The sequence below is a fragment of the Heptranchias perlo genome, chromosome 2, assembly GCF_035084215.1.
Source record: "Heptranchias perlo isolate sHepPer1 chromosome 2, sHepPer1.hap1, whole genome shotgun sequence".
NCBI lineage: Eukaryota > Metazoa > Chordata > Chondrichthyes > Hexanchiformes > Hexanchidae > Heptranchias > Heptranchias perlo.
In genome coordinates, this window is record NC_090326.1 from 35019178 (window position 1) to 35033035 (window position 13858).

The following is a 13858-nucleotide window of genomic DNA, read 5'->3' on the forward strand; positions in this document are numbered from 1 at the left end:
CTAATCTAACCGAGAGTCCATTCCATGTATTGATCACACTGTGCGAAGAACAACCTCCTGATATCAGTCCCAGCAAGTTCGAACTTGTGCTGCTTTGTCCTACACTTGCAATTTAATTTAAAATAATTTTCAGAATTTATCGCTTCCATTACGTTAACTATTTTATATCCCCACTATAACTTGGCGCGTATTCCCTTGAGTATAGAAGATCGAGGGGTGATCTGATCGAGCTGTTTAAGATGTTGAAAGGATTTGATAGGGTAGATACGGAGAAACTATTTCCTCTGGTGAGGGAATCAAGGACAAGAGGACATAATTTAAAATTAGGAGTGAAATCAGGAAGCACTTTTTCACACAAAGGGTCAATTGGAGCTTTCAAGGCTGAGATCGATAGATTTTTATTAGGTAAGGGTATCAAGGGATACGGAGCAAAGACGGGTCGATGGTGTTAAGGTGCAGATCGGCCATGATTTAATTGAATGGCGGAGAAGGCTTGAAGGGCTGAATGGCCTACTCCTGTTCTTAATGTTCAATAAGCTCACCTCTCAAATACCTCCTTTCAAGGGTGAAAAGCCCAGATTTTGTCTTTTTTCCTATAATTAGTAAGCAACAAAAAGCACAGAGGTCACTATGCTTTGTTTTTTTTTGTTAAAAGCAAGAATGCTATGATTAATTCTCTTTTGTTCGGCATTTTGTACAAGCAGGGACTCATCTCAAAACTGATTAATGGACCTTAGGCAAAACATTTCTACTGCTTTCAGCTCCTCTTTTTTACAGAGCGCTAGAAAACGAGATGAGCTGTTGCAAATGGTGGAGGTGGGGGATAGAATACAGCATTGGATTTGTGTTGCAACAGAATACATTTATGTTGCAAAATTCTGAGCAGACACACAAAACAAATTTAGTAGAACTTTGCCCTTACCCACAGAAGCACGCACACACAAGTCCAGTATGTGAGTCATAACCAAATTCCAAAGTGGATCAGTACAAAGTGATGCATAATGCTGCTCTGTTGTACTCCATGTCTATGTGTTGCTATGGTGTTCTTTGTTGTTGCTATGGCATTTTTTGCACTTCTCATTGCTGCGATGTACTACATAAGCTCAAATACAATAGCTGTACATACCGTTACAGATAAATTATTGCACCTGTTGCCATCAAAGAACTAGAGGGTGAATTTTCCAATTAAAGCACTAAAGGAGAGAGGACGATGAGCAGCTCACTCAACACTCACTAATATCGCACGGGACTAACTATAAGGGATTTCTCCAAGGTCAGTCTTAATTACTTTTTCATAGGCCCATTATGGGCAGATATAGTGCTATCACTGGGAACTCGCTATAGTTTATGGTGGGGGCAGGGATGGGAAATTGCACTGAATCAGCCCATGAAAGGCAGCAGCCAAAATTTGAAGCAATGAAGATGGAAAGAAAATCCTGCAGGATCCACTGGCCTTTGCCCTGAGTTCCCGATATGTCCTCCCGGCACACGAAGCTTTCTTACAGTGGCACTGTACACATTATGATGGGTGAGAGGCTGGGAATAATGGAGACAGTCATCTACAAGACAAACACCTCCATCTCTGAAATCCATAATGTGCTGGAATTGCCGTCCACCAACAACCAATATGGTGACTGCAACGGAAACCTTGGTGATTCAGAGGCTAAGTAATATCATTCCAAAATGGTCTGATTGGTGCTATGAAGTAATCAGCGGTGATCAAGGCACTAGACTGTAGCATCTCAGAGTGGAGATATGGTCAACTATGAGCAAAGTCTCTTTGACCTTGTGGAGATACAGTGGTCTATCTTCAGACAAATCACTAGGAGCCACAAGCAGGCACTGGCCACCAGTGGCATGAGTAGCAGACCCTAGAAACTGAATGGTGAAAGTTAGGGCAGCAGCCTGTTGCTAATGGCAAAAAGCCCTGGACACAGTTGTCCAGGTGCTTTGCTTAAAGGCAATAAGCTCTCCACAGTGACTGGTCAACAAATTGTTGCTCCATGACCACATCATCATGGAGCGTCACTGATCCCTCCACCATCTCCTCTGATCAATCTGAAGTTGTCTAGTCAGACAAGCCGCCATTCACCAGTTGAATGGCTTTCACTAGGGAATACAGACGGTATCATAACAGATACATAGACACACAGTGAGATTACATACACATAGTGTCCACACATTTACAATATCTCTCCATCTCTTCCTTCACAGAGCCTTCTGCTTTATATATCTAACTTTCTCCAAGTGCAGGAAAAGCCACAATTCCACCTTTTCATATCCCTATCCCTCAGGATTATTACAGTAACCAGAGGGCAGCAGCAAGTGCAGGCACTGGGAATCGCTATTAAGATTACTTTAGGAAAACGTGTGCATTACTGTGGCAGATAATTTGTATCAGGAATTTTTACATGGAAATCTGAGCACCCTTTTCTACATTAATATAAAGGGTTTGGATGTGTTCCTCTTATCTGCCAGATTGTCCCCATCCTCTTGTGCATATGTTAACTCATCTACAGCCAAGATACAGTTCACTCAGTTCAATTTTGCACTTATTGTAATGCCCCACCCCAAAGTGAGCAATTCACCTGAATTGCTGCTTAAGGACACTGAAGATTTGCCACACTTAGCCACAAATCCCCCCACAGATGATCGGCATGTTGAAGTGCCTTAGTTTCTGGGGTCTCCTACTCATGCCACTGGTGGCCAGTGTCTGCTTGTGGCTCCCAGTGATTTGTGTTTTACAGACCACCTGCACATTGACTAAATGGAAACTTTGGGAAAGGCAACAATGGAATAAAATTGTTTCTACCGCTGAAACTGTTAATCTGTTCCTCACTGGAAACTGATGAGCCTGTTATCATTCTGGAATGGTACATCTGTCACATTTTGAATGCAGCTGGACATAGTTTTTGGCTAGTGCTTGAGATATCCCTTCCATGTGACTGAAGTGATCCACTGGGCAAAATGTTGAGCACAGCTGTGACCTTCACAGCTACAAGCAGAGTCGTGGTCTAGATTCCAAGTCCTTAGCACTTAACAGTCAATAGTTGCTTCCTACAATGTCCCAACCTTGTCTGACACCGCTCCTGCATTACTAAGGTCACTTTTCCTCCGTAGACCCTCTTTGTAGGATATGATCTTTGCCTCCAGGTCCTATTTCTATATGCCCCCATCTCCAGTTGGCCCATTCCTTGTCTTCATCAGAAATCATTGTGAACAGCTAAAAACTCACAATTCTGAGATGGTATTTGCAGCAGAGCTGAATTTGTAACACCCAACCTGAGATTAATTAACTAATTGCACAATTGCCTTGGGATCATGCCAGTACCCTTCTGTTACACAATTTACTGTCTTGAATGCAATGACCCACATGTTCGTTCTAAGGAACCACACTAACATCAACGTCAGTGATTTCCATTGGGAGCTCTCCTGATCGCCCGCCTTAACTTCAGCATATCTACATTTTGTTATTATCCACTGACCTTCACAAATAATCGTCCATAATTCCTCTGGAATTTAATAACGTTTTCTTTAACAGGGGCTATGTTAGTGAGAATGTCTGATTTGATTTCTCTGTTCGAAAAGGATTATTTCAGAGGTTGTGATTAAGGCTCAATTTAGCCAACGTTTTGGTCATTGTTGGGAGGTCTGGAGCTTCAGCAGCAGCTACTTGCCTCTCTACGAGACGACTGCTGGCAGGTACTGAGCCCAAAGGGTAGTGGAAATCTGGAACTCTCTTCCCCCAAAGAGCTGTTGAGACTGGGGGTCCACTAAAAATGTCAAAATTGAGATTGATAGGATTTTTGTTAGGTAAGGATATTAAGGGTCATGGAAGCAAGGCAGGTAAATGGAGTTGTGATGCAGATCAGCCATGATCTAATTGAAAGGCGGAGCAGGTTTGAGGGGCTGAAAGGCCTATGCGCCTAGGGCATATTCTCATACCCATCTTCCAGGTGTTGCCTTCCAGCAGCTGTCACCTCAGAGTTTCTTCATCAGTTATACAACGTGGTGGAAGGACCTACACAGGTTGCACCATGCCAGTCACCTTGGTGTTCTAGCTGTCCAAGCTCAATGCCACTTGCCAGGCTTACTTATCACCAGCTGCTTAACCCATGGTCATGCACATCCTGCTGGTGGGATTATCGCATTGATCAAACAGTACACAGTTTAGAGCTACTTTGCAGTGAATATGGAAACAAACTCAAAGAGAAATTAAAACCCTGGAGCTCCCGCTCCTCTTTCCAGCCATTTTCACTGTCCACTCCCCCATATGAGCTGTATTTAATTTAGGGTGTTCATCCGAACCACCAAAGCCCTCTTCCTCACGAGTTTATACTATTCACTTCCATCACTGCTGTGGAGATGCACTGAAATCTTCCCATTCTTTAAACTCACTCCACACCAGGCCCAACCTAGAGTAAAATACTTTTCAATTTAATTGTGCAGCTACAGAATGCGGCTCGAGTTCCTCATTGATGACATTTAGCAAGATCTTAACAAGTACGAATCAGCTTGTCTCATACTTTCACGAGTATCTGTTAATTCCTTTTTGACAGTGTAGGACTAGTTAGAGCAGTACTAAATACAGATGAACAGTCCAACCATGCTTTCTACCAACAAATGTAACCCCACTATTTAAAAAAGGAGGGAGAGAAAACAGGGAATCACAGACCGGTTCGCCTGACATCAGTAGTAGGGAAAATGCTAGAGTCTATTATAAAGGATATGATAACAGGACATTTAGAAAATATCAACGGGATTAGACAAAGTCAACATGGATTTATGAAAGGGAAATCATGTTTGACAAACCTACTGGAGTTTTTTGAGGATGTAACTGGTAGAATAGATAAGGGAGAACCAGTGGATGTGGTTTATTTGGATTTTCAGAAAGCCTTTGATAAAGTCCCACATAAGAGGTTTGTGAGCACAATTAAAGCACATGGGATTGGCGGTAATATACTGGCATGGATTGAAAATTGGTTAACAGACAGGAAACAGGGAGGAGGAATAAATGGGTCTTTTTTGGGGTGGGAGGCAGTGATTAGTGGGATACCGCAGGGATCAGTGCTTGGGCCCCAGCTATTCACAATATATATCAATGATTTGGATGAGGGAACTAAATGTAATATTTCCAAGTTTGCTGACGACACAAAACTAGGTGAGATTGTGAGTTGTGAGGAGGATGCAAAGAGGGCTTCAAGGCGATTTAGACAAGTTGAGTGAGTGGGCAAATGCATGGCAGATGCAGTATAATGTGGATAAATGTGAAGTTATCCACTTCGGAAGGAAAAACAGAAAGGCAGAGTATTATTTAAATGGTGATAGATTGGGGAATGTCGATGTACAAAGGGACCTGGGTGTCCTTGTACACCAGTCACTGAAAGCAAACATGCAGGTGCAGCAAGCAGTTAGGAAGGCAAATGGTATGTTGGCCTTCACTGCAAGAGGATTTGAGTACAGGAGCAAGGATGTCTTACTGCAGTTATACAGGGCCTTGGTGAGACCACACCTGGAGTATTGTGTGCAGTTTTGGTCTCCCTACCTAAGAAAGGATATACTTGCCATAGAGGGAGTGCATCGAAGGTTCACCAGACTGATTCCTGGGATGGCAGGACTGTCATACGAGGAGAGATTGGGTCGACTAGACCTGTATTCACTCGAGTTTAGAAGAATGAGAGGGGATCTTATTGAAACCCCATATAAAATTCTGACAGTGCTAGACAGACTGGATGCAGAGAGGATGTTTCCCCTGGCTGGGGGGGTCCAGAACGAGGGGGTCACAGTCTCAGGATACGGGGTAGGAAATTTAGGACTGAGATGAGGAGAAATTTCTTCACTCAGAGGGTGGTGAACCTGTGGAATTCTCTAACACGGAAGGCTGTGGAGGCCAAGTCACTGAATATATTTAAGATGGTGCTAGATAGATTTCTAGACACAAAAGGCATCAAGGGGTATGGGGAGAGCGCGGGAATATGGTATTGAGATAGAGGATCAGCCATGATCATATTGAATGGCGGAGCAGGCTCGAAGGGCCGAAGGGCCGAATGGCCGAATGGTCTACCCCTGCTCCTATTTTCTATGTTTCTATACCACCCTCTAATCACATCTTTTTTGCTAAAATTAGCAATCAGAGCAAAATATGGATTCCAGTCACCCCTGGTGCCATGACGCACTCTGACCTGTGACACAGCAGTAACATTTATTTAATCTGACCACTAACATTTGCATTTCATGTAGTCAAGTTCTCTCAGACAAAAGATATATTATTAATACCTACAATTAATAACCAAACTGAAACCAGACATTCATAATTTTAGTTTTCCAATCTCTATTATAGTCAACAGCCAAAAATATATTTTCAAAATCAAAAATAGTTTGGCCCTGTATCTTAAGACACCAAAATATTATCAAAACCACTGGAATTTTGGTAATCCAATAATTTCCATTGGTTGAAATTAATAATTAGATCCTAAAGCTGAAACAGCATATCAAAATATGGGAATAGATTTGACAAATTAGCACTGACTTACATGTCCCAATTCCTGAAATGTGCTCCTGTAGTGCAAAACTCAGCATCAGGAGTGTTCATTTGTAAAATCTACTGCTTTATGGTTAAGTCTAATTGAAACATGCCATTTTAGTGGTTCTAATCATTCTTGTTACAGAAGTATTGTCAGCTGCAAGTACAACTCAGTCAAAACTCCAATGTGAGCGTCAGGGTTTTTCACAGTTGGTTTAACACTTGAAATAGTTATATACACCATGCAAATTTACAGTCAAAGGCTGCCTCCCTTACCTTTACGTGGTCCATTCCTAACTCTTCCCTTTCCTTCTTGGACTTCTTGATCTCTATTGCTGGGCATAAGCTGTCCACCTATATCCATTACAAGCCCACTGCCTCCCACAACCACCTGGATTATACTTCTTCCCACTCTGCTTCCTCCAAGGACTCCATTCCCTTCTCCCAGATTCTCCATCTTCATTGTACCTGCTCTTATGATTTCACCTTCCATACCAGTGCTTCCAAAATGCCCTAGTTTTTCCACAGCTGAGGATTCCCCTCCACCATGGTTGATAGGACCCTCAACCAAGTCCGTCCTTTTTCCTATGCTTCTACCATCACCCCGTCTCCCCCTTCTCAGAACAGTGATGGTACTCACCATTTGCCCCACCAGCTTCCGCATTCAACAGATCATCTTCCACCATTTCCGCCACTTCCAACGCGATCTCTCCACCAAACACATCTTACTCTCTCAGCAGGTCGGTGGGACGATTACTTTATGACAGGCTGGTTCACTGTTCCATCACACCAACCACTCGCTCTCTTTCCCCTGGCACCTTCCTATGCAAGTGCAGGAGATGCAACACCTGCCCTTTCACCAACACCTTCACCAATCCTTCCGGGTGAGACAGCAATTTACATGTACTTCCTCCAACTTAGTACACTGCATTTGTTGCTCATGGTGCAGTCTTCTCTACACTGGCTACACCAAACACAGATTAGGCGATCGCTTTGCCAAACAATTCTGTCCACAAGTACGATCCTCTACTCCCTGTCGCTTACCACTCCAATTCTCCGACCCACTCCCAATCTGACCTCTCTGCCTTTGGCCTTCTACACTGTTCCAAAGAAGCTCAACGCAATTTTGAGGAACACCACTATATTTTTGTACTAGGTACTTTGCAGCTCTCTAGCCTTAATATTGAATTGAACAACATCAGACCTTAATAATGGCTTACATTTCTCTCTGGCCGTCTCACTGGCAACGTGGATGGGTGTGCTGGCGTTTCTGGGGATATGGGGGCGAGGGGGGGGGCAGGGGGAGTGTTGAATGGATTGTTAATAGGCAAGGGGACTCCCAATCCCTCCCCCGTAGGAATACAGTGCGGGCGGGGGTGGTCTGCATCCTTGGTGGCAACTTACTTCTTTTTTCCACCAGACTACTGGGCCGCTGGAGCCAGTTCCACTTAGCCAGTTTTTTGTACTTCCCATTCAACTTATCTATCCTCATTTTGATCTTCTCATACTCTCGTTGCTTTGATTTCTTTCATTATGCCTCCTTTTGTCTCCTGCACAAAATATTGCCGCCCTTTAACCATTTCCTGATCCCTCCCGTAGCACTTTACTGATCATGCAGTGTATTTCTGTGTGTGTGTACTCCCCCTTTCCCCTCGGTCTGTTCCTCCTTCAGTGCTGTTCCCCTGTAACATCTTTCAGTTCTGAGGGAGGGTTTGTAGCTGAAATGTCAACTGGCTCACATTTTCTGGACAGATGCTGCCTGGCCTGCTGAGTGCCTACGCCATTTTCTGTTTTTTTCCCCCAAAGTTACCCTAGTTAACATGCAATGTCACATACCTCTTTGATCCCTCATCAGTGTCTCCTAGTCGATGCCTCATCGACTTTCAGAGACAGTGAGGAAGCAGATTTTTGTGTGGAACTCCCCTATTGTGGCATGGTGCTATTCTATTCTGATGATATCATGAGTGGGATTAGTCAACTGTGGGTATCACTACCCACTCATAATTTCATTGGAACTTTAGGTGTGGCCCTTTAAGGTGCTGAAGAGCCAACATTGCATATGAAGGTAGAATGGATGAATTACCACTTCCAGCGCAGGGCTTCATGCGACAGAAGAGCATAAAGGATTTTGGGTATGGAAGTCAGCACGTCTCACATGATTGTCCATCCATTAACAGGCAGAACTTCTAACCAATTCTTGATTTGTGGTCCCATCATGCAAATCTCTGTACCAGGAGTGGTAATTCATAAAATCTACCCTGTGATATTGATGTGATAAAAGAGCAAGGCAAGTGAGAATATACAGTACTGTTCTTTTAACCGCATGCTAACTTTGACTTTCGATAAAATACTGACCCCCTTCTTGAAGTCTCATGTCTGCCTGTTTGTTTTGTTCTCCAAGCGGCGCCCAAAAGGAACACCGGTACGTTCCCAAGTCTTCACTCGAGACATTGTGAATAATCAAGGAATAGGGAATAGCAGAAGCTAACTCAACCGATCCATTGTAACCCAGATACTTCCTGTCAATGTTCTCTTTTATATCCTTTCGAACAATTCCTGAAAAGGACCCATCATCAGCTACCTAGAAAAATATAAAAATTTACACGAATTAAGGAGAACCAAACAATGCTATTTCTTTCTGCAGAGAGTACATGCCCATGAGAGGGCATTCATCATGACATTCCCGAAGAATGCTATTTTACAAATGAGAAAATGTTCTCAACCGTAGAGACCCAATAAATGTAGAAAAGGCCAATGGAATTCATGAGCCTTGCTTTCAAAGAGGTCTGAGATGGTGAAGAATGAGGTGTACCTAAATCATTAATCAGATGCAATGTTTAAGCAATTGATTACAATAAATCAATTCATGGGCTACAAACCATTCATAATTATCTATTTAATAGTGGGTTGGAGACCTGTTACTGGCCTGCATTAACCATAAATAATTATAGACTCGGGAAAATCAAGAAATATGGGGATCGGGCGGGAAAGTGGAGTTGGGGGCGAAGATCAGCCATGATCTGATTGAATGGCGGAGCAGGCTCGAGGGGCCATATGGCCTACTCCTGTTCCTATTTCTTATATTCTTATGTTGCTGATGAGACCTGTTACAGCCTGAAAGATGCCCATGGCATAAAAGTTGACAGTGACCTGGACAGCCACAGGCAGTTCTGTCCATGCCCTGGTTTGAGGCTGGAGTTGTGGCTGCAGCATGTGACATAGCTCGGTGACAGCCTCCTTGGTGAAGCGAAGACGCCTCAAACATTGTTCCTTAACTTTACGTTGATGTAGGAGTGCTCCCTGAAGACCCACTGTGGATACGGCCTCATGTGCAGTGTCCTCCTCCTCCATCCTCCTCTTCTGGGCAGGTTCTCCTGCTCTGTGGTGTCTTCCTTGCTGCTTCCCCTTGTCCTCTATTCCCAAAGGCAGACCAACCATATCTGCAGCCTGACTATTTTTGAGGCAAGGAGGAACAACAGTGCAAGAGTAGCAAAACCTCTCTCTGTGCCGAGAGTGAACTTTCCAAAGTGATACAAGACAGCAAAAAATGCCTAGAAGTCAAACAGCAGCCAGAAAAAATGAACCAGCAACTAACCTGTAAGTACCGCATGGCTCCTTTAAATAGCGCTGTCGGTCAGCACAATGTTGTGCTGAGCGAGGTCAGCGTATAGTGAGTGAAGCGCTGGAGTGATCTAAAATGGAAAGCGGGTGTGCAGGACCTTAATTTAAATAGAATATTGCTGGCGTGCGCCCCTGCTGCCAGCGCAACCTCCTCTACCATTGTGGCGGGCTGCGCCCTTCTGGCCGGAAATGTGCGCGCGCTTCCTGCCCGCCATGAAGACTTAGTAGATCACTTAGCACCTGAAAAACAAACATTAGGCAGCTGAGTTTCTGGGCCTCTATGTTTAAGAACATGCAATTGTGGAAGCTTTACAATTTTTAATGTGACTTATACTGATACCATGAAAGCGCATTCAAAGAAAAAACAGTGCAGGTCTCTAGTGTGGATAAATAAAACAAACAGCTCAAAAAAATCGCAATAAAACACCAGAAAAATGACTGTTTCCTGATGCACCTAAAATTCTGGGCTTAACTTTACACCCGTTTTGAACATAGGTAATTGCAAGAAATTCATGCAAATGGCTCTTTATAATGGCCCTGCCCCTAAGATATTGAGCCGAGAGGCGTTCGGGCGCAGGAGTCGATAGAATGTACTCTGGGTGGGGGACTTAATGTCCATCACCAAGAGTGGCTCGGTAGCACCACAACTGAACAAGCTGGCCGAGTCCTGAAGGACATAGCTGCCAGACTGGGCCTGCAGCAGGTGGTGAATGAACCAACACGAGGGAAAAACCTACTTGACCTCGTCCTCACCAATCTACCTGTCGCAAATGCATCTGTCCATGACAGTATTGGTAGGAGTGACCACCGCACAGTCCTTGTGGAGATGAAGTCCCGTCTTCGCACTGAGGACACCATCCAACGTGTTGTGTGGCACTACCACCGTGCTAAATGGGATAGATTCAGAACAGATCTAGCAACTCAAAACTGGGCATACATGAGGCGCTGTGGGCCATCAGCAGCAGCAGAATTGTATTCCAGCACAATCTGTAACCTCATGGCCCAGCATATTCCTCACTCTACCATTACCAACAAGCCAGGGGATCAACCCTGGTTCAATGAGGAGTGTAGAAGAGCATGCCAGGAGCAGCATCAGGCGTACCTAAAAATGAGGTGCCAACTGGTGAAGCTACAACTCAGGACTACATGCATGCTAAACAGCGGAAGCAACATGTTATAGGCAGAGCAAAGCGATTCCACAACCAATGGATCAGATCAAAACTCTGCAGTCCTGCCACATCCAGTCATGAATGGTGGTGGACAATTAAACAACTAATGAGAGGAGGAGGCTCCGTGAACATCCCCATCCTTAATGATGGCAGAGTCCAGCATGTGAGTGTAAAAGACAAGGCTGAAGCATTTGCAACCATCTTCAGACAGAAGTGCCGAATGGATGATCCATCTCAGCCTCCTCCCGATATCCCCACCATCACAGAAGCCAGTCTTCAGCCAATTCGATTCACTCCACCTGATATCAAGAAATGGCTGAAAGCACTGGATACAATAAAGGCTATGGGCCCTGACAACATCCTGGCTGTAGTGCTGAAGTCTTGTGCTCCAGAACTAGCCATGCCTCTAGCCAAACTGTTCCAGTACAGCTACAACACTGGCATCTACCTGACAATGTAGAGAATTGCCCAGGTATGTCCTGTCAACAAAAAGCAGGACAAATCCAATCCGGTCAATTACCACCCCATCAGTCAACTCTCAATCATCAGCAAAGTGATGGAAGGTGTCGTCGACAGTGCTATCAAGCGGCACTTACTCACCAATAACCTGCTCACCGATGCTCAGTTTGGGTTCCGCCAGGACCACTCGGCTCCAGACCTCATTACAGCCTTGGTCCAAACATGGACAAAAGAGCTGAATTCCAGAGGTGAGGTGAGAGTGACTGCCCTTGACATCAAGGCAGCATTTGACCGAGTGTGGCACCAAGGAGCCCTCGTAAAATTGAAGTCAATGGGAATCAGGGGGAAAACTCTCCAGTGGCTGGAGTCATACCTATCACAAAGGAAGATAGTAGTGGCTGTTGGAGGCCAATCATCTCAGCCCCAGGACATTGCTGCAGGAGTTCCTCAGGGCAGTGTCCTAGGCCCAACCATCTTCAGCTGCTTCATCAATGACCTTCCCGCCATCATAAGGTCAGAAATAGGGATGTTCGCTGATGATTGCAAAGTGTTCAGTTCCATTCGCAACCCCTCAGATAATGAAGCAGTCCGTGCCCGCATGCAGCAAGACCTGGACAACATCCAGGCTTGGGTTGATAAGTGGCAAGTAACATTCGTGCCAGACAATGGCCATCTCCAACAAGAGAGAGTTTAACCACCTCCCCTTAACATTCAACGGCATTACCATCACCGAATCCTCCACCATCAACATCCTGGGGGTCACCATTGACCAGAAACTTATCTGGACCAGCCACATAAATACTGTGGCTACAAGAGCAGGTCAGAGGCTGGGTATTCTGCAGCGAGTGACTCACCTCCTGACTCCCCAAAGCCTTTCCACCATCTACAAGGCACAAGTCAGGAATGTGATGGAATACTCTCCACTTGCCTGGATGAGTGCAGCTCCAACAACACTCAAGGAGCTTGACACCATCCAGGACAAAGCGGCCCGCTTGATTGGCACCCCATCCATCACCCTAAACATTCACTCCCTTCACCACCGGCGCACTGTGGCTGCAGTGTGTACCATCCACAGGATGCACTGCAGCAACTTGCCAAGGCTTCTTCGACAGCACCTCCCAAACCCGCGACCTCTACCACCTAGAAGGACAAGGGCAGCAGGGACATGGGAACAACACCACCTGCACGTTCCCCTCCAAGTCACACACCATCCCGACTTGGGAATATATTGCCGTTCCTTCACCGTCACTGGATCAAAATCCTGGAACTCCCTTCCTAACAGCACTGTGGGAGAACCTTCACCACACAGACTGCAGCGTTTCAAGAAGGCGGCTCACCACCACCTTCTCAAGGGCAATTAGGGATGGGCAATAAATGCCGGCCTCGCCAGCGACGCCCACATCCCACAAACGAATAAAAAAAAAGACAGGCATAAAAGAGCAAGGAAATTCGGACGTACCGTAATTATATGCATAACCTACTCCCTCCCGAATTTCCTCGCTCTTTTACGCCGGGCATTTGTGTCACGCCACGATTACATGTGGACGCAAATAGACATGCTACATAACTACATCATCAGCGCAAAGTGTGACTGCTTTACACCGATGCTACAAGTATCGTCTAAATGCACCTTTAAACACTACAGTAAAATTGCTTACCTTGTACCAGCTGATTGCTCGGTACTGAACTCCAGATTTGTACTGAGCACCACAGGGCAGCTTTACTCCTTCACCCAACCTTACATTAACTTCCGTCACAGCTTCTGTACCCAGTAAGAACAGCGCTGCTGAAGCAAGGAAAATCACAGGGTAAAAGGTCAAGACATACTCTTAATCGGATGAAATAAAAACAACGAACCCAAAGCTTGTGACTGAAGGACAAGCAGTGGACTACCACCTGAAAAAGGGGAGACAATCTGCCACAGACTGTAACTGCGTAAAAAAGATGAATGTTAAAACACGCCTAAAATTACCTGACTGTAGTATTAAAAGCCCCGGTCGCTTCAGTCTGCAGCACAGCCCAACTTCCATGGCCAGCACTGAATTTTCAAATAACTGAGCAAATAAAAAGTGGACGCGTTCACCTT

The 13858-nt window shown here is 45.0% G+C and overlaps 1 protein-coding gene across 2 annotated transcripts in view; it reads right to left on the reverse strand.

Annotated features, from left to right (window-relative positions):
* Window positions 1–13858, reverse strand: part of LOC137337052 (CD83 antigen-like) — a 37393-nt gene extending 23535 nt beyond the window's left edge. The window contains exons 1-3 of one of the 2 annotated variants that reach the window (XM_068001707.1): window positions 13745–13858; window positions 13431–13555; window positions 8879–9104 (exon numbers count right to left, since the gene is read on the reverse strand). In XM_068001707.1, coding sequence (XP_067857808.1) covers window positions 8879–9104; window positions 13431–13555; window positions 13745–13802 — 409 coding nt within the window. In that variant the 5' untranslated portion in view covers window positions 13803–13858. Of the gene's footprint in view, window positions 1–8878; window positions 9105–13430; window positions 13559–13744 lie in introns of both variants that reach the window. The other variant, XM_068001706.1, reaches the window with a different exon arrangement.